At 47.4% G+C, this 20,722-nt stretch overlaps 1 protein-coding gene across 1 annotated transcript; it reads left to right on the top strand.

Annotated features, from left to right (window-relative positions):
- The first annotated feature begins 1,745 nt into the window (after positions 1-1,745).
- On the top strand, positions 1,746-20,212 carry LOC127586227 (sphingolipid delta(4)-desaturase/C4-monooxygenase DES2-like). Its single transcript, XM_052044027.1, has 3 exons — positions 1,746-1,903; positions 18,090-18,832; positions 19,999-20,212. The coding sequence occupies exons 1-3, from the start codon at positions 1,822-1,824 to the stop codon at positions 20,140-20,142; spliced, it is 969 nt and encodes a 322-aa protein (XP_051899987.1). The 5' UTR covers positions 1,746-1,821; the 3' UTR covers positions 20,143-20,212.
- The last annotated feature ends 510 nt before the right edge of the window (positions 20,213-20,722 follow it).

Here is a 20,722-nt window from a genome sequence, read left to right as displayed (position 1 = left end):
GGCTGTGGCCGCGATGGACCGGGCTGTGTTCACTGCTCACTGCACAGGTTGTGGGTGCAACTGTCAATGACAGCATTTAGTGTTGAACCCTAGTTGGCCTGAATTGAGAAGGCAACTAAGGGGCAACCAGATCGGTGGTCTGGAGTCACATATCAGGCAAATTAGATTTCCCTTCCGGAATCATATTAATGTTTTGTTTTAGTGAAAATGTTAAGCCTTTTCCTCCCTCAGTTTAAAATGGTGGAGGAATTCTAACCTAATGACAGGGCCCTGTGGAGTGCTAGAGAGCAGAGAGACCAAGGGGTAACATTCATAGTTCCCTGAAAGTGGCGACACAGGTAGACAAGGTGGCGAAGGTGTATGGCACACTTGCCTTCATCAATTCCACATCCCACTCCCACACCGACATGTCTGTCCACGGCCTCCTCTCCTGCCACGTTGAGGTCAGGCGCAGGTTGGAGGAACAACACCTCATATTCCGCCTTGGGAGTCTCCAACCTGACGGCCTCAACATCAATTCCTCTAACTTCAGGTAACCTCACCCCTTTTTCTTCACCCCCCCCCCCCCCAAATCCTTTGTCTTCCCTTATTCCTGTGGCTCCCTTCCCCCAGCTTGATGACCTGCCCAGCTCCTCTCCTCCCCCCCCGTCTTTTATTCCATGGTCCACTGCCCTCTCCTACCGGATTCCTTCTTCTTCAGCCCTTTACCTCTTCTACCAATCACCTCTCAGTTTATTACATCTCCCCCATCCCCCACCCACCTACCTTCCCCCTCTCACCTGGACTCACCTAAAACTAGGGGACATAGATTTAAGGTGAGAGGGGGAAGATTTAAAGGGGGGGGGGAAGTTTCTCACGCAGAGGGTGGTAGGTATATGGAACAAGCTGCCAGAGGAAGTGGTAGGTGCAATAACAACATTTAAAAGACATTGAGACAGGTACATGGATAGGAATGGGTTAGAGCAATATGGGCCAAACGCAGGCAAATGGGACTAGTTCAGGAAGACACGGTCAGCATGCACTAGTTGGGCCGAAGGGCCTGTTTCCGTTCTGTATAACTCTATAACTTTGTGTCTGGGTTAAGGGGTCAGAACTCTGGCTGATAGTCCTATTTTGTTTAAAAATCAATTTTTAGATGTGTTGGATTTGGAAAGGATGCAGAAGAGGTTCACCAGGATGCTGCCTGGATTAGAGGGCATGAGCTATAAGGAGACGTTGGACAAACTTGAACATAGAACATAGAACAGGCCCTTCGGCCCACAATGTTGTGCTGACATTTTATCTTGCTCTAAGATCTGTCTAACCCTTCCCTCCCAAATCGCCCCCTATTTTTCTATCATTCATGTGATATTGTGTTGGATTTGTGTTCTCTGGAGCGTCGGAGGGGAGACCTGATAGAAGTGTGTGAGAGGCACAGACATTTGCCCAGGATGAAAATATCAAATAACTAGAGGGCATAGTTTTAAGGTGAGATGGGGGAAAGTTTAAAAGGAATTTAAGGGGCAAGGTGTTTCTAAAAAATAATTATTTTAAATTCAGTTTGATACAAACATACATTCAGCAACATCAACGATACGCTTCATCACTTTCAAACCAGATCTGAATGCTTCATCATTAAGATTTTAAACAATTTCAATACTCTATAGACAGCACGGTAGTGCCTTGTAAAACCTGGGGAGGAGTTTTGAGTCAGAGGTGACGACAGTCAGGTAGTTATATAAAATCCCAGGACGCGCTGCCTCTACTTCTGCATAAAGTGAATAAGGCAAGAGGCCATGCAGTAAGATTGTGTTTCGCTCGCAGTTAAGAGTCAGAAAAAAAATGGGTAACAAGGCGTTAAGTGCGGATTTTGAGTGGGTTTACACGGAGCAACCGCACTCGAATAGGAGGAAGGAAATGCTAGGTAACTTTCTCAGTGCAACTTTCTCAAACTTCATATTTCTTAAGTTTTTGCATAAATTCAAGTTTGCCACGTTGTTTTGTAGTAACATGTTTTCATACTGGAACATTATTTCAATGGTCTGTACCACGTTTGCCATAAAGTTTGCAAAGTTCCAGTTTCCCGCATATAATTGGTGCTCTTTTGCAACTTGGTTTGATTTTAAAGTTCACGGGTTTAAAAAAAGCACACATCATGTTTTCCTCGGGTCCCACCGAGGATCTGAAAAGCGAGTGTTAAAGGGGTATCCCATCTCTGTAAGGCTTGAGCCGACAGATGAGACGCCACAGTTCCTTCAAGAAGCGATGGGTTGTGTGTTTTAATCATAAGACATTTGTTGTGGTGTGCTTGTGAATGAGAAAATTTGTAAGGCGATGGGAGTGTTGCGTTAGCCTGCTGTTCAGCTGGGAGGGAAAATATTCCCCAGATCCAAGTGCAAGACGTTGGGCAGACTGTAATGTGGGATACTGAACATAAAAGATTCCCTTTGCAAAGTCAGAGGGCTTAGTCAAGATGTCTTTCCAAGTGTGGCAGAGGGATTGTAAATAGACTGGGAGTGTGCTGGTGTCTTTGGTGTTGCTTTTCTGGAGTATTGGAGGAGTAAAATCCCACACGCAACGGCCAGATACTTTGGGAAGTTGCACCAGTTTGCTGTGTGTGTGAGACTGCTGGGAGAAGGGGTAGAAAATGCCCCTCTGCCAAGACTACTGTGGGATCTTCCAATGCTCACTCGGAGGTGAGACTTTTTTCTGCTCGTGGCCTCCTTCCAGAGGGAGGTGATTTCTGGCGTGCCGCCTGCAGGGCAGGAATGTTGCCTCTCCCCATGCTTGACCTAAATGAATGACTGAGCACAATGGATCACTAGGTTGGGCCATGTTTTCTGCTCCTACGTTGAGGTTCTGGGGTATGACCTCTGGAGCAAGAACTGTCGTTGCAGTCTTAATTTCAGGAACCCCAAGGTCTTCCCAGGGAGAAAATTCACTCCATGGAGCTATACAGCATGGAAACAGGCCCTTCGGCCTGACTCGTCCATGCTGACCAAGATGTCTATCCAAGTTAGTCCATTTGCCTGCACTTGGCCCATGTCCCTCTAAATCTTTCCTATCCATGTACTTGTCCAACTGTCTCTTAAATATTGCAGTTGTACCCACTTCCTCTGGCAGTTCTTTCCATATACACAGCACCCTCTTTGTGAAAGGGTTCCCCCTTGGGTCCCTTTTAAATCTTTCCCCTCTCGCCTTAAACTACGTCCTCCAGGTTTAGCCTCCCCTACCCTGGGAAAATGACTGTGTTCACCTTTACACCCCTCATGATTTTGTAAACCTCAATAAGGTCACCCCTCAGCCTCCTACACTCCAGGGAAAAAACAATCCCAGCCTATACAGACTCTCCTTGTAACTCAAGCCTTCCAGTCCTGGTTACATCTCTGAATCTTCTCTGTACCCTTTCCAGCTTAATGATATTGTTCTGGTAGCTGGGCAACCAGAACTGGGCACAATGCTCCAAATGTGGTCTACCCCATGACTTGTACATTGTTGGCTAAGACTTGCTGGGAATGGGATTTTTTTTTCATGCTTACTAGTTGATGATTTTTCACAGTTGCAATCAAAGGAAGGATGTGTTGGCTTCGGAGTGCAGGAGGGACTCACCAGGATGTTGCCTGGATCTTAGTTATAAGGAGAGGTTGGACAAACTTGGACCAGTTTTCTCTGGAACATCAGAGGAAGAGGGGAGACCTGATAGGAGTGTATAAAATGTTTTATTTTTATATTTATACAGCATAGTAACAGGCCCAACGAGCCCGCGCCACCCAATTACACCCCTGTTAACCTACTAACCCGTACGTATTTGGAATGTGGGTGGAAACTGGAGCACCCGGAGGAAACCCACGCAGTCACAGAGAGAACGTACAAACTCCTGACAGACAGTAGCGGGAATTGAACCCTGATCACTGGCGCTGTAATAGCATTACGCTAACCACCACACTACCATGAAGGTGACAGGGTAGACAGCCAGGGTCTTTTTCCCAGGATGGAAATGTCAAATACTAGAGGGCATAGGTTTAAGGTGAGAGGGGGGAAAGTTTAAATGGGATTTACGAGGCAAGTTTTTTTAATACAGAGAGTGTATAGTGCCTGGAACAGGCAGCAAGGGGAGGTGTTGGAAGCAGATACAATAGCAACGTTTAAGAGGCATTTAGACAGACACGGGAAGGGAGTGGAGGGATATAGACCATGTGTAGGCAGATGTCCCGTTTAAATTGGCATCATGGTCAGCACAGACGTTGTGGGCCAAAGGGCCTGTTCCTGTGCTGTACTATGTTCTAAAGTTGTATGGTGCCACTTGTGCATTAAGATAAGATCTCTTTATTAGTCACATGTACATCGAAACACACAGAGAAATGCATCTTTTTGTGTAGAGTGTTCTGGGGGCAGCCCGTAAGTGTCACCACGCTTCTGGCACCAACATAGCATGCCCATAGCAGCTGTGTTGGCTGTGCTCAGTCCCACCTCCCAGTGATTGTTAGAAGATCCCGCGATGTTCTTCCCAGTCAGGGTTTTATTGGCAGGATAATCAATGCAAACAGAAAACGCTGGAAATACTCAGCAGGTCAGACAGCATCTGTGGGTAACATTTCGGGTTTTGATGAAAGGCCATTGACTTGAAACAACAACTCCCCACTTCTCTCTCCACAGACGCTGCCTGATCTGTTGTATCCCCAGTTTTTATCTCAGATTTCCAGCATCTGCATTACAAAGCAGTTGACGATAGATCAAGAAATCATTTAGCGACCACATCTTATTTAAAACAAAGAAAAATTTGCATTTCTGTTTGACTCTAAACATCTAAAGCTTTGTTCAGTGTCGTCATGCTTGTACATCAGTTTGGAGATCATATGTGGTCAGGCAGTGTAGTGTTGTGTTCCAATCCAGAGTCACTTTAAGATGTAACTTTATAAGCTTTTAAAAAACCAGGCAGGTTGGAATAAAGTATCTGTGGTTCCTCAGACAAGTGTTTGAAAAGCCAAAGCTGCAGATTCTGGAAATCTGAAATAAAATCAGAAAATTAACATCGAACAGTACAGCACAGGAACAGGCCCTTCGGCCCACCATGTTGTGCCGAACCTATTAAACTGAGAATTAAACACCTGACTAAACTAATCCCTTCTGCCTGCACATTCACACGCCGATCTAAGAGCTTCTGGAATGCAGGAAACACTCAGCAGGTCAGGCAGCATCTGTGGAGAGAAAAACAAAGTTTTGAGTCAGTGGCCCTCCTTCGGCCCTTGAGTCCTGAAATATTGATTGTTCATATCTTCACAGATGCTGTCTGATCTGCAGGGTATCTGTAGCAGTTTTAGTTCCAGAATTTCAGCATCTGCATTTGGTTTTGCTTTCCAATGAATATTACTGGAGAACGGTCCACATGTTTCAGTAGCACATGTAACGATGCTAATGTTTGATGATGCTTTCAATGTACTTCTACTCCAGGGGTAGCAATGGTCCAAATGTCACTCCTCCTCTCTGATACAGGACCTGGCAAAACTTGGCCCATATCTCAATCACTAGCACTTGGCACAGCCGCGAGCAGCTGCCACACAGCTCCAGCGACCTGGGTTCTATCCCGACCTCCGGTGCTGTATGTGTGGAGTTTGCCATTTACCCCAGGCGCTCCGCTCTCCTCCCACACCCCAAAAACCTGCGTAGCTTAACTGGTCACTGTAAATTGCCCCTAGCGTGTAGGTGAGTGGTAGAATCTGGGGGCAGTTGATGGGAATGTGGGGAGAATAAAATGGGATTGGTGCAGGATGAGTGTAAATAGGAGCGTGATGGTTTGTATAGACTCAATGGGCCGAAGGGCCTGTTCCCAAGCTGTATGACTCTATCACATTTTTTTCATATCTAGATATATTTCATTATGACATAGGAGGCAATTCAGCCCATTGTTCTTTGAACAATCCCATCAATTCCCTTCCCCACTTATTTCCCTGTAATGTATTCCTTCCCTCACACATTCTAATCACCACCCCCACACCACACTGGTGGTAATATATATCAACTAGTTAACCCAACAACCATTTAACATGCCCGGCTGTCTGAAAGACAGATGGGTATATCTGTAGCATTTAGAATATTCCAACAACCGTTGTACTTTGTGCTTTTTTTTGACATTTAGTCACTTCATTGTAATAAAAATGGCAGCCAACTTGTGCACAGCAAGATCCCAAGGACAGCAGTGCAAAGTGATCTGTTTTAGTTATGCTGGTAGAGGGATAAATAGTGGCCCAGGACACTAGGGGCACCACTTAGTAGTGCTGCTGCCTCACAGCTCCAGAGACCCCGGTTCGATCCTGACCTGCGGCGCTGTTTGTGTGTGGAGTTTGCACGTTCTTCCTGTGGCCTAGTGGGTTTGCCCTGGGTGCTCCAGTTTCCTCCCACATCCCAAAGGCATGTGGGTACTGGTGGGTTAATTGACCCCTGTAAGTTGCCCTGAGTGTGTAGGTGGGTGGTAGAGTCTGGGGGGGGGGGGGGGGGGGGGTGGGGTGTAGTTGATAGGAACGTGGGGAGAATAAAGGGGGATCAGATGGTGGCTGTAGACAGTGGACCAAAGAGCTAGTTTCTATGCTGTATAACTGAGAGAACTTGCCTGCCCTGTTGGAATGGACATCTTATGGCTTCTTGAGGGAGCTCTTTGTCCGAAAGACAGCAACACTCTCAATGCACCATGTCCTCTTGTTCTGCTCTGGGAGTGTCATCCTGGCTTGTGTACACTGACTTCCGGAGCTGGGAGGAAACGTGAGCAAGTCATCAGTCTCCCTGATGCCTTTTCTTTCTCTGTGCATGTATTTAGTTCATTGGAAGCAGATTTGCATATGTACCTATTCTATTCCAGATCACTGATCTCAACCAAGCACAACGTTTGCAGAGCTTGGTAAATTGGTGCAGGTTTTGACTCCCAGGTCTTTGCAGATTGAAATGAGGTGGGAGACGAGGACGGCCACAGAGCTGAATCAGTCACATTTCTCACTCATTAACATCAACTTGGATTTGCATGGTGCCTTTAGTGTATAGAAACACACCAAGTTGATTTATGTAGCAGTTAGATGCTGACAAGTAGGTTTGGTCAAAGAGGTGGCAATACCCCGAAGAGTCATAGAGATACAGCACAGAAACAGGCCCTTTGGTCCAATGAGTTCATGCTGACCATCAATTACCCAATTACACCAATCCTACACTAATCCCTTTTTTAATTATACTTCCCAAATTCCCATCAACTGCCCCTTCAGATTCTCCCACTCCTCTACACACTAGGAGCAATTTACAGTGGACATTTAACCTCCCAGTCTGCATGTCTTTGGGCTGTGGGAGGAAACTGGAGCACCCAGAGGAAACCCATGGGGTCACGGAGAATGTGCAAACTCCACACAGAAGTACAAGGGAGGTTTAAACATCTGAAGTGGTTTAGGGGAAGGAGTTCCCAGAACTTGGAGAACAAGGAGGAAGCGGTAATTTGAAATGGGCAAGAGGACAAAAGTGAGGGAATGCATTGGTTTTGGAGAACTGCAGATGGAGCGAACTTACTGAGTCTCGATCAGAGCTGAGTAAATGGAAGTCTGTGTACAAGGGCGAGGTCTGTCAGTGTTAGGTAACGCTGTAGGATTGAGGAAGTACAGGACGTATCTGTCACACGTTTGGCAGGTGCTTTAGATAACCGCACCCTCTGGCACCAGCCAGGAGGCAGATCATCTTGGGGAGGCGCAAAAGTGTTTTTAAGTTTTCGAGATAAAGATTTCCCTCCTGCCCCCAATTCTGGTGTTTTTGTTCCGATGAAGTCAAATCGAGTTTTAAGGAGGTACAGTTAGTTAAAGCATCGTTCTGCCACCCACTGGGCTACATAGACCAGTGAATTCCTGATTTTTTTGGGCAGTGCTAGATAGATGTGATTCAGTGAAACTTTTGCTGCAGTGTAAGGAGGCTATTGGGCCCATCATGTCCATGTCAACTCTCGTCACACTCCTCCCCCGAACCCCCTCCCCGTCTACTCATTTGCACTCTCTGAGAATAATTCCCCTCGAATGTGTGACCAGTTTATGCACCTCCCCTTCCCCTTCCTCAACCTCCAGTGCACTCCAGATCCTAACCTTTTGCTGCATTAATGTTATGGTCCCATTTTAAAGTTTTAAAAACTTGGCCCTGTCCCTGTGGATCGTACTCCAGGGAAGGGTGGCTTTAATCAGGAACGGAAGTAAATTTGTAGTCAATTAGGGAAGGGATCACTGTCTTTCTATGGGGACGAGCAAGGCAGCGAGTGGGCTGATTTAATCTTCGTGGTATCTCATTATTGAGAATCCACAACAAAAGGTAACCTGATTCCATCGGCAGACAATGAGGTGTCCTTGGGCGCAGTTACCAGGAAACTTGAATCTGGGGCTGTAAGATCACACACCAGGTTCCTGATGGAAGGTGGCTGCCCTGAAACATCTCCTCTATTTGTTCCTCCAAATATGCAGCCTGACCTGCTGAGTATTCTTTTTCTCCCCCCACAGTCCTTCTCCCCAGAGTTTGCCACCCTTAATTGGATGGCTTCTAGGAGGTGTCTGTAATTGTCCTGCCTCCACACTCCTGCCATTGGTCCCTCAAAATGCCTGTTCTCATGGGACCCACCTCCTCACAGCCCATAGGGAAACAAGTAGATCCTTCGCTTTTTGATTGGATTACCAATCCAACATTTCCAATTCCTACTATTTTGCTAACTAATAAACATACGAAGATCCAAAAGCCTGAGAGCACGTACCACCAGGCTCAAGGACAGCTTCTATCCTGCTGTTATCAGACTCTTGAACAAGCACCTTGTACGCTAAAAGATGAACTCTTGATCTCCCAATCTACCTCGTTGTGGTCCTTGCACTTTATTTGTCTGCCTGCACTGCACTCTCTCTGTAACTGCAACACTATATTCTGCATTCTACTTTTCTTTACCTTGTTGTACCTGTGTATGGAATGTATGGATGGCACCCAAACAAAAGCTTTTCTCTGTATCTTTGTTCACTGTATCTCAGTACAGTGATAATAATTAAACAATTACCAATAGACATTTAAAGAACCTTTTCAATTTGAAGAATGTAATAAACCAGAGCAGGAATAAGCCACTCAACCCTCAAGTTTGTTCTGCCTTCAATAAGAAGACTGTAGGACATGACTGATCCAATCTTGACCCCAACACTGCTCTCCTGCACTTTCTTCCTGCAATGGATTCCTCTGGGGACTGATAGGACATTGGAACTACAGTCTGATTATATTAGTGTAGAGGTTAGCGCGACACTATTACAGCGCCAGCGACCCGGGTTCAATTCCCGCCGCTGTCTGTAAGGAGTTTGTACGTTCTCCCCGTGGCTGCGTGGGTTTCCTCCGGGTGCTCCGGTTTCCTCCCACATTCCAAAGACGTACGGGTTAGGAAGTTGTGGGCGTGCTATGTTGGCGCCGGAAGCATGGTGACACTTGTGGGCTGCCCCCAGAACACTCCACGCAAAAGGTGCATTTCACTGTGTGTTTCGATGTACATGTGACTAATAAAGATATCTTATCTACCTCCACAGTCCCTTGGGGGTAAAGAATTCCAAAGATTCACCAAATTCCAAGAGAATAAATCCTTCCTTATAGTTTTAAATGGGTAGACCACTTATTCTGAGACCACGTCCCCCTTGTTCAAGATACCCCTCCCCCCTTTACTAGGGAAACACCCTCCCTGTTAAATACTGTCAGAACATTTTAGTTTCAATGAGGCCACCTCTCATTCTTCTAAGTTCCAGTGACTAAAGGGAGTTCAAAGTACATCATTCTCTTTAATGGAATGGTTCAAGGATGACTCTCCAGCACCTTCTTGAGAGTGATTAAGGATAGGCAATAAATTACTGGTCTCGCCCAGAAACTGAATAGATAACAGCAAGTTGTGGAAATTAGTCTTAGATTCACCGCTGCTCCTGCTCTCTCCTCCTCAGCCTCCCTGCAGCCGAACAAACTTCTTTTGTCTCCTTCCTGGTTTTGATGAAGGGTCTTCTTCGTGAAACGTTGGCTGTGTTTCTCTTCCCACAGATGTGGCCTGACCTACTGAGTATTTTCAGCTTGTATTTGAGTGGAACTGCACTCGTCCAGGCAAGAGGAGAGTGTTCAATCACACTCCTGACTTGTGCCTTGGAGATGGCGAAAAGGCCTTGGGGTATCAGGAGGTGAGTCGCTCATTGCAGGATATCCCGCCTCTGACCTGATGTTGTAGCTGTAGCATTTATGTAGCTGGTCCAGTTGAGTTTCTGGTCAATGGTGACCCTTGGGATATTGATGGTGGGGTCTCAGCAATATAATGCCTCTGAATGCCAAGTATGGATGATTAGACTTTCTTGTTTGAGATGGTCATTACCTGGCATGTTGTGGTGTGGATCGTTATTTATTGGTAAATCGGTTTATTATTGTCACATGTACTGAGGTCCAGTGAAAAACTTTGTTTTACATGCCACCCATACAAATGACATCACCACATCAGTGCATTGAGGTAGTACAAGGGAAAAGCAATAACAGAATGCAGAATAAAGTGTTACAGTTACAGAGAAAGTGCAGTGCAGGCAGACAATAAGGTGCAAGGCCATGACAAGGTAGAATATGAGGTCAAAAGTCCATTTTATTGTACAAGAGGTCCATTCAGTAGTTTTATAACAGCGGGATAGAAGCTGTCCTTGAGCCTGGTGGTACGTGCTTTCAGGCTTTTGTTTCTTCTGTCCGATGGGAGGGGGGAGAAGAGAGAATGTTCGGGGTGGATGAGGTCTTTGATTATGTTGTCTACTTTACCAAGGCAGCGGGAAGTGTAGACAGATTCCATGGAGGGGAGGCTGTTTTTCATGATGTACTGAGCTATGTCCACAAACCACCACAGTTTCTTGCAGTCTCAGACTTACCAGCTAATCCCTGAATGTAGTCGACATGCGCTGGTTATTTCCTGAAGAATTGCAAATGGAATTCAAGACTGTGGAACCATCAGTGAATATCCCCACTTCTGACCTATTGTTGGAAGCTCATTGGCATTTAGTAAAACATTCGATAAAGGCCCTTGTGGTAGATCCTTGTGGTAGGCCCTTGGGATCTTTGGTGATTTGGACGATTGGATCCCAAATTGGCTTGATCATGGAAGACAGAAGGTAGTGGTGCAGGGCTGCTATTCTGGAGGTCTGTGACCAGTGGTGTTCCACAGGGATCAGTGCTGGGACCTCTCTTGTTTGTGATATACTTGGATGAAAATACAGGTGGGTTTTTACAGACGATACCAAAAGTTGTTGGAGCTTGGATAGTGACGAAGGTCGTCGAAGAATTCAGCAGGATACAGATCAGTTGGAAATTTGGGCGGAGAAATGGCAGATGGAGCTTAATCCGGACAAGTGTGAGGTGTTGCGCTTTGGGAAGTGAAACATAAAAGGAAAGTATTCAGTAAATGGCAGGACCCTTAACAGCACTGATGTACAGAGGGATGTTGGATTGAAAGTTCGTAGCTCACTGAAAGTGGTAAAGAAGGTGTACGGTATGCTTGCCTTCATTGGTTGGGGTATTAGGTATAAGAGTTGGGAAGTCATGTTGCAGCTGTATAAAATTCTGGTTAGGCCACACTTGAAGGATTGTTGCAGTTCTGATCACCATAGGAAGGATGTGGTGGCTTTGGAGAGGGTGCAAAAGAGGTTCACCAGGATGTTGCCTGAATTGGAGAGCGTTAGAGTCCGTGAGGAGAGGTTGGACAAATTTGGTTATTTTCTCTGGAGTGTCGGAGGCTGAGGGGAGACCTGATAGAGGTTTATGAAATTACAAGAGGTATAGATAGGGTAGTCTTATTCCCAGGGCAGAAACATCACATACTATAGAGCATAGGTTTTAGGTGAGAGGGAGAAGGGAGATTTGCAATGCAGACTTCTTTTTCAGAGTGGTGGGTGCCTGGAATGCGCTGCCGGGGTAGTGGTGGAAGCAGATATGATGGTAACGTTTAAGAGGCTTTTAGACAGGCAGATGAACAGGCAGAGGATGGAGGGGTATCAACCATATCCCTCCATTCCCCACCTGTACCTGCAGGCAGATGGGTTTAGTTTAATTTGGCATCATGAATGGCACAGATACGATGGGCTGAAGGGCCTATTGCTGTGCTGCACTGTTCTACGTTCTATGGAGCAGCTGAGGATGGTTGGACCTTGGATCCAACTGAGGAACTCCCGCAGTAATTTCCTGGGGCTCAGATGATTGACTTCTGACAACTACAGCCATCTTCCTTTGCTCAAGGTACGTCTCCAACAGTTGGAGTGATTTTGTCCCCATAATGACAATGGCTTCTCGATGCCACATTTGGTCAAATGCTACCTTGATACCAAGGGCAGTCGCTCTCACCTCCTGGAACTCTCTCTCTCCGCCCCTCTCCCGTTGGGCAGAGGATACAAATGTTTGAGAGCACATACCACCAGGCTCAAGGACAGCTTCTATCCCAGTGTTAACACTCTTGAATGGCCCCCTCTTGATCTCCCAACCTACCTCATTGTGGCCCTTGCACTTTATTTGTCTACCTGCACTGCATTCTCTCTGTAACTGTAACACTATATTCTGCATTCTGTTTTCTTTTTACTACCTCGATGTACCTGTGTATGGAATGATCTGTATGGATGGCCTGCAAACAAAAGCTTTTCACTGCATTTGATTTAAAAATAACAAAGTTATTTTATTTACGTTTGGACTAAGAGCTGTGGAGCTGAGTTGTCCTAGCAAATCCCAAACTGCACCAGTGATCAGGATACTGTGAGTGTTACTGACAACATTATTGAAGACTGTTCCATCACTTGGTAACTGGTTATTATCATGCCTACTGAGGTACAGAGAAAAAAAAACTGTTTTGCATGCCATCCATACAGATCATTTCACCACATCAGTACCAGTCAGATCAAAGGGCCTGTTTCCATGTTGTGTGACTCTCATTGAATTGAGGTAGTACAAGGGAAAAGCAATAACAGAATGCAGAATAAAGTGTTACAGTTACAGAGAGAGTGCAGTGCAGGCGGACAATAAGGTGTAAGGGCCACGACGAGGTAGATCGTGAATCAGAAGTTCATCTTTATCGCACAAGAATCTTATAGCAGTGGGATAGAAGCCTGGTGGTATGTGTTTTCAAGCTTGTTTCTGTTTTCAAACTTTGCTAATTGAATTTAATTTGCTGAGCTTTTTGTGAATGGGAGGTACCTGGGCAGTTTCTCACATTGTTGGGTAGATGTAACAGTTCTGGAAGAGTTTGGATAGAGGAACAGCTCGTTCTGGAGAATGGGTCTTCAGTGCTACATATGAGTTGTGCTGTACCTGCTTGACTGGTTTTTCCCTCTGCTTGGATTTGAATACAAACATTGCGTGGCCAGACCTGTCTTGCTGGTTTGGTTGAACATTGCAGTGTGATGATGTGTATGTGCATCTGTATCTCCTGATGTTTTAACATTTCAAAAAACATTGATATGTCATTCAGTGCACTCTCTGCACCTCCCTACTCTTGACGAGTTGTTATAGTTCCAATTCTTATCCTTTTGTGAACTTGTCCCCTCCCTGTAACCTGTAACTCCCCTCCAAACCTGCCTCCTACTCATCTCCCCATTTTTTTTTTGGTGGGCTGAAGGGCCTGTTTCTGTGACTCAATGACTCCTCATGTTCATGCAGACCTAAGACATCCAGGACTCTCTGGCTCTCCACCACAATCACCAGTGTTGACCTCAGTACCCAAGGTTCAGGACAGAAGTCAGTGAGGATCCCACTGACGGGCATCCATTGCAGTTGCTTCTTATTGGGGAAACTGGGCATTTGTCACTCTAGTTACCACCGACTATTGGTGACACACTCCATGACTGATTAGTAATTCAGGCCACAGCAGTGTAAACGCTCTGTAACAAGACCACTAATGGTTGGCAAACTGCAGTCCAAGTCCCAAAACTAAACTGCTGCTTAAATTTCATCTGGGTTCATTTGGGCTGTAGGTAGAAGCAAGAGTAGGCCATTCAGCCCCTCGAACCAGTGGGATCATGGTTGATCTGACATTCCTCAGAGCCTGGTGGTCCATGCTTTGAGGCTTTTGTATCTTCTGCCTGATCTACATTGTACACAGCCTTTCATTCCCTTATAGTTTAGAATCTAGCCATCTTAAATATACCCAAGGACTCTGCCCATGCCCCTCTCTGTGGGAAGAAGTCCCAAAGACTCTCATCCCTCAGAGGAGAAATTCTTCCTCCTCTCGGTCTCCATCGAGCACCCGTCATCCTGCAAGCGTGCCCTCTGGTTCCTCCCACAAGAGGAAACATTTTCTCAGCATTTATCCTGTCCAGCGCCCAAAGAATCTTGGTTCAAAGGTCGGCCCTCATTCTCCGACACTGCCAATGAGTAGAGCCTCGACCTGTTTGTCCTTTCCTCACAGACCAACTCCTCCGTACCAGGATCATTGCAGTGAACCTTCTTTGAACCATCTCCACAGAACGTAGAACAGTACAGCACAGGAACAGGCCCTTCGGCCCAAGATGTTGTGCCAACCTAATTAAACTAGTAAATAAACACCTAACTAAACCAATCCCTTCTGCCTGCCCGTGGTCCACATCCCTCCATTCTCTGCACATTCATGTGCCTGTCTATGAGCTTAAATACCTGCATTGTATTTGCCTCCACTACCACCCCGGTGGTCGTAGGTCTCCCAATGAAATATCTTTCCTTAAAAAAAGCAGGGGTGGGGTCAGAACTGTGCACAGTCCTCTGGATGTGGTCTCACTTGTACAGTTGCAGTAAGATTTTCCTTTCTTATGCTCCAACTCATGTCAACTGGGGTCTATACCTGACCCATGGGGACTGTGGTTTCACTGACCTATGAACTGAATGAGCATCTCGCTACTGCATTTCAAGGGGCGTTTAGGGATTGGAAATAAATGGTGGCCCTGCCAGTGATGCCCACACACTGTGAGGCAATGGAAAAGCAAGTCTAGGTTCGTCAGTGTTGATAAGCTGGTTGGATGAAGAGAGTCAATGAACAAGGGGATGGTGTGCGTGCGTGTGTGTGCGTGCGCGCAGTGGCACTGGGCCACGCCCAATGGACTGACAGGTGGAGGTTCTGTTCTGGATTCTATCAACCTTCTGGGTGTCACCATTGACCAGAAACTGAACTGGAGTAGCCGTATACACAACATGGCTGCAAGAGGAGGTCAGGTGAGGTACCCTGTGGTGAGTAACTCACCTCCCAACTCCCCAAAACCTGTCCACCATCTACAAGGCTCAAGTCAGGAGTGTGAGTGAACATTCTCCGCTTGCCTGGATGAGCGCAGCTTCAACAACACTCAAGAAGCCCAACACCATAAGGACATAGCAGCCAGCTCGAAAGGCACCCCATCTGCACCCACTCACTTACTCCACCACCGACGCACAGTAGCACCAGTTTGTACCAGGATGCACTGCAGCAACTCACTAAGACTCCTTGGCACCTTCCGACCCCACCGCCTCTACCAGCTAGAAAGACAAGGACACCAAAAGCACGGGGAACACATCCCCCTGGAAGTTGCTCTACAATATATTGCTGTTCCTTCACCGTCACTGGGTCAAGATCCTGGAACTCCCTCCCTAACGGCATTATGGGTACACCCGCACCTCCAGTGCTGCTGAGGTTCAAAAAGGCAGCTCCCCACCAGGGATGGGCAATTAGATGCTGGCTCATCCCTTCAATGAATAGCAACAAAAATCGCCATCAACAATCCGTGGCTCAGTTTGTTCAGTGGAGGAGGAGTTCTGAGACAAGTTTAAAAGTCGTACAGCACGGAAACAGACCCTTCGGCCCAACCGACCAAGGTGCCCATCTGAGCTAGTCCCATTTGCCTGAGTTTTGACCCATATCCCTCTAAACCTTTCCTATCCATGTACCTGTCCAAGTGTCTTCTAAATGATGTTAATGTACCTGCCTCAACCACTTCCTCTGGCAGCTCATTCCATATATGGACCACCTCTATGTGGGCAAAAGTTGCCCCTCAGGTTCCTATTAAATCTCTCCCCTCTCACCTTAAACCTATGCCCTCTAATTCTTGATTTCCCCAGCCCTGGGAGAAAGACTGTGCATTCACCCTATCTATGCCCCTCACGATTTTTATACACCTCTTTAAGGTCACCCCTCAGTCTCCTATGTTCCAATGAATGAAGTCCTAGCCTGCCCAACCACTATCAATAACCCGGTCCCTCAAGTCCTGGCAACATCCTCGTAAGCCCTCTTCTGCATTCTAGAAGTCAGAGGCTGCTGTTCCTGAGCATCTGCTTCACCACTAATGAGGTTGAGAGAGCAGCCGATGCACTTTGCATCGATGCATGAGTGTCTGGTGTACAGGTAGTGATCCCCACTTGTAAAAGAATGTGCAGAAAGGTAAGTGCTTGACTTATTTCACTTTAATGTTTTTAATTAATGTTTTAAGGTGTTTTAATTTTAAATTATTTAAATCTATTTTGAGTCATTTCAAAAACTGTTCAGAAGCATTTGACAGCCGGTGCGCTTACAAAAGCCATGAGGCATTTTGCGTTGGGGTCTCATGATCTGTCAGCTGAGGGTAAGTTGCCAAAAAGTGCCCACTCCACCTTGTGGGATGCCTCTCCAGTGTGGTCAGTTAGCTCAGCAGGCTCTCCAGATGGGGAATTGTGTGCGGCTATTCTAGGCCAACTTTCCAATATGGTGGGGGGGGGGGGGGGGGGGGGGGGGGGGGGGGGGGGGGGGTGGGGTGGGGGGGGGGGGGGGGGGGGAGGTGGTGGGGAGAAAGCATGGTTGGTATTCAAAACTAGGAATTGGTCAGAGCGCAGTTTGAATATTGTGAGCAGTTTTGGGCCCTGTATCTAAGGGATGATGTGCTGGCAGTGGAGAGGGTCCAGAGGAGGTTCATAAGAATGATCCTGGGAGTGAAAGAGTTAATGTATGAGGAGCATTTGATGGCTCTGGGCCTGTACTCAACAGACTTCAAAAGGATGTGTGGGGGGTGGGGGGTGGTGTTAAAATCTACTACATACAGAAAGATCTGGATAGAGTGGATGTGGAGAGGATGTTTCCATCAGTGGGAGAGTCCAGGATCCGAGGGCACAGCCTCAGAATAAAGGGACGTCCCTTTAAAACTGAGGTGAGGATGAATTTCTTCAGCCAGAGGGTGATGAATCTGTGGAATTTGTTGCCACAGACGGCTGTGGAGGCCAAGTCACTGGATTTATTTAAGGCAGAGATTTGATAGGTTCTTGACCGCTAAGAGGGTTACGGGTTACAGGGAGAAGGCAGGAGAACGGGGTTGAGGAAAATATAAATCAGGCACGATTGAATGGCGGAGCAATCTTGATGGGCTGAATGGCCTAATTCTGCTCCTATATCTTATGGTCTTGTGTGGAATTTGAGAAGTCAAAGTTCGAAGTTGAGTTGATTGTCACATGTACACGTGTGCACAGATGCAATGAAAAACTTACTTGCAGCAACATCACAGACACAGAGCATCAGATACACAACATTCACAAGAAAAACATAAATTAAACACAATTTTTACAAGAAAGAACACAATTAGAGCAAAATAAACAAAGTCCATTTTAGTGCAAAGTGGTCATGCTGTTGCTAAACTGCAGTGATTAGGGTTCTGCAGGTTGGTTCAAGAACTGAATGGTTGAAGGGAAGTAGCTGTTCCTGAACCTGGTGGTGTGGGACTTCAGGCTTCTGTACCTCCTGCCCGATGGAAGCTGCGAGAAGATGGCACGGCCCGGATGGTGGGGATCTTTGATGATGGATGTTGCCTTCTTGAGGCAGCACCTCCTGTAGATACTCCTGATGGTGGGGAGGGGTGTGCCCGTGATGTATTGGGCTGAGTCCACTACTCTCTGCAGCTTCTTGTGTTCCTGCACATTGGAATTGCCGTACCAGACCATGATGCAACCAGGCAGGATACTTTCAACCGTATGACTGTAGAAGTTTGTTCGAGTGTTCAGTGACAAGCAGGACAGGTGGTGACTGTGAGTCATAACGGTTGCTCAAACCTGACTATAGCTCTCTTTCTTCTTATAGCAAAGTACCCGGAGATTAAGTTGCTCAAACCTGACTATAGCTCTCTTTCTTCTTATAGCAAAGTACCCGGAGATTAAGTTGCTCATGAGCCCAGATCCCCACCTGAAGTGGATTGTAACGGCGATGGTGCTCTTCCAGTTTGCCTCCTGTTACCTGGTGAAGGACTTGTCCTGGAAGTGGCTGCTGTTCTGGGCGTACGTTGTTGGTGGGTCCGTCAACCACTCGCTGACTCTGGCCATCCACGACATCTCCCACAATGTGGCGTTCGGCAACAAGGACATTAAGTGGAACCGCTGGTTCGGTGTCTTCGCCAACCTGCCCATTGGCATGCCCTACTCCGCCTCCTTCAAGAAGTACCACATAGACCACCACCGGTACCTGGGAGGAGACGGCCTCGACGTCGATGTGCCCACAGAATTCGAGGCCCGCTTCTTCCGTACACCAGCCCGTAAGGTCCTCTGGCTCATCCTGCAGCCCCTGCTCTACATCCTGCGGCCTCTCTACGTCAACCCCAAGCCCATCACCCAAATGGAGATTGTCAATGCAGTCGTCCAGCTGAGTTACGACCTGCTCATTTACTACCTCTGGGGCCTGAAGCCGGTGTTCTACATGCTGTCCGGCTCCGTGCTGGGGATGGGCTTGCACCCCATCTCCGGACACTTCATCGCCGAGCACTACATGTTCCTGAAGGGGCACGAAACATATTCCTATTATGGACCTCTCAACTGGATAACCTTCAACGTGGGTTACCACATGGAGCACCACGACTTTCCCAGTATCCCTGGCAGCAAACTGCCCCAGGTAATAGGGGGCTACGTGGGAGGGAAGGGTTAGATGATTATTTTTAATATAAACGTTTATTAACTAAAAGCACTACAAAAAAAGGACAACCAGTGTCAATACACTACAACTAATACAGAAGAGAAGAAACAAACTAAGTAGCTACATAACTACAGTAAAATAATGCTAACACCCGTGAAACATACATGCAACACAACACCCGCTAACGCAACACTTCACATAAGAATCGCATTCTCACAGTCAACGATGCACACGATCCCCTAAGGGGCCCACCGAGCACGGAATTCAACTAGGGTGCCCGCGGGCTCCCTCTCCAAGGACACCCGCGCACGCACATAAGCATGGAAGGCGGGCAAGCAGGCCGACTGGCCGGAACCCTCAGTCGCCCGTCGCTGCGACTCGTGGATGGCCAGCTTGGCCAGGCCCAGCAGAAGAGACACCAGGAGATTCCCCGCGCAACCCGCGCCACGCCGCACTGGGTGACCGTAGATCAACAGCGTCAGGCTGAAGTGCAGCCAGAACTTGAGCAGCAGCCCCTTCATGTACACGAAGTGGCTGCAACTTCTTGCACTCCACGTACACGTGGTACACAGTCTCCTCCCGGCCGCAGAAGTGACAGTCAGGTAGATCTCCGAGCAGGATAAAATGTCAGCACAACATTGTGGGCCAAAGGGCCTGTACTGTGCTGTAGTGTTCTCTGTAACCGTGTGCCTCTTCGAGGAACCCTTCCCCTCCCCGGCCCCTGCTTCTGTCTCTTGGGGACCTGTGTTCGATCCTGACCTCCGGCACTCCTTGTCACTGTGTGTGTCCTAGTATCCTCCGCTTCCCCCCCCGTGGACATAGGACAGGGATGGTAGGAACAGTGAAGGGGAGGGGATAGGGGACCCAGTGGGAGCAGTGAGTGAGTGTTGGGCAGATGGGGTTTGGAAAGGTAGGTGTGTGTGTGTGTGTGTGTGTGTGTGTGTACGTACGTACCTGGGTAGGTCAGAAGCGGAGAGAACAGGACAGAGGTAGAGTGGGTTACCTGAAAGCAGAGAGTTCAATGTTCATGCTGTTGGGGTGTGGACTACCCAGGGGGAATCCGAGGTGCATCTGGCCTCACCCCGTCAGTGGATGAACAGTCATACGCTCTCCCATCTGTAACCCCGACTCTCCTGCTGTTTCAGGTGAAGAAGATTGCCCCGGAGTTTTACGAGAACCTGCCTCAGCATAGCTCTTGGCTGCGAGTCTTGTGGGACTTTATATTCTGCGATAACCTGGGACCTTTCGCTCGGGTTAAACGACAGTGCAAGGTGGTGAAGGATCAGTGAGGGCCCCCTTGCTGCTGTTTATTCCTTTGCACTTCCCCCACAAACCTCAATAAAACAGCATTATATATAACCTGTGACTGATAATCGCCTTCTGTAGGGGATGGACTGCCAGCTCGAGTCCAGTCCTACCCACAGCATGGAAACCACTGTTGTATTTTGTGTGCATTTGGTCTCAAAACCAGGATTTCAGCAGCGCTGGGCATTGGGAATGTTCAAACTGAATCTTTCCGCCAGACTGGGTACAGTACTTGTGGGGACAGGTCTGTCATTGTGTCACACCGGCCTATGGTACCAGTGTGTAACGCATGAGTACAGTACTGGTGGGGACAGGTCTGTCGCTGTATAACACTGGGGTACAGTACCGGTGGGGACAGGTCTGTCGCTGTATAACACTGGGGTACAGTACCGGTGGGGCTGGGTCTGTCGCTGTATAACACTGGGGTACAGTACCAGTGGGAACAGGTCTGTTGAGGACAATTAATGCCGGCAGTGGAGGAAATGAACGTCTTGAGAGCTCCTGGATTATTACGTCCCGCATGGCTTCGAGGTTCTGCACTAAAACAGAAACTCAGAGCACCAA

The sequence above is a fragment of the Pristis pectinata genome, chromosome 35 (assembly GCF_009764475.1).
Source record: "Pristis pectinata isolate sPriPec2 chromosome 35, sPriPec2.1.pri, whole genome shotgun sequence".
In the NCBI taxonomy this organism is placed as follows: Eukaryota; Metazoa; Chordata; class Chondrichthyes; order Rhinopristiformes; family Pristidae; genus Pristis; species Pristis pectinata.
Note: the sequence above shows the minus strand (reverse complement) of the source record. Positions and strands in the feature narration are given on the sequence as shown.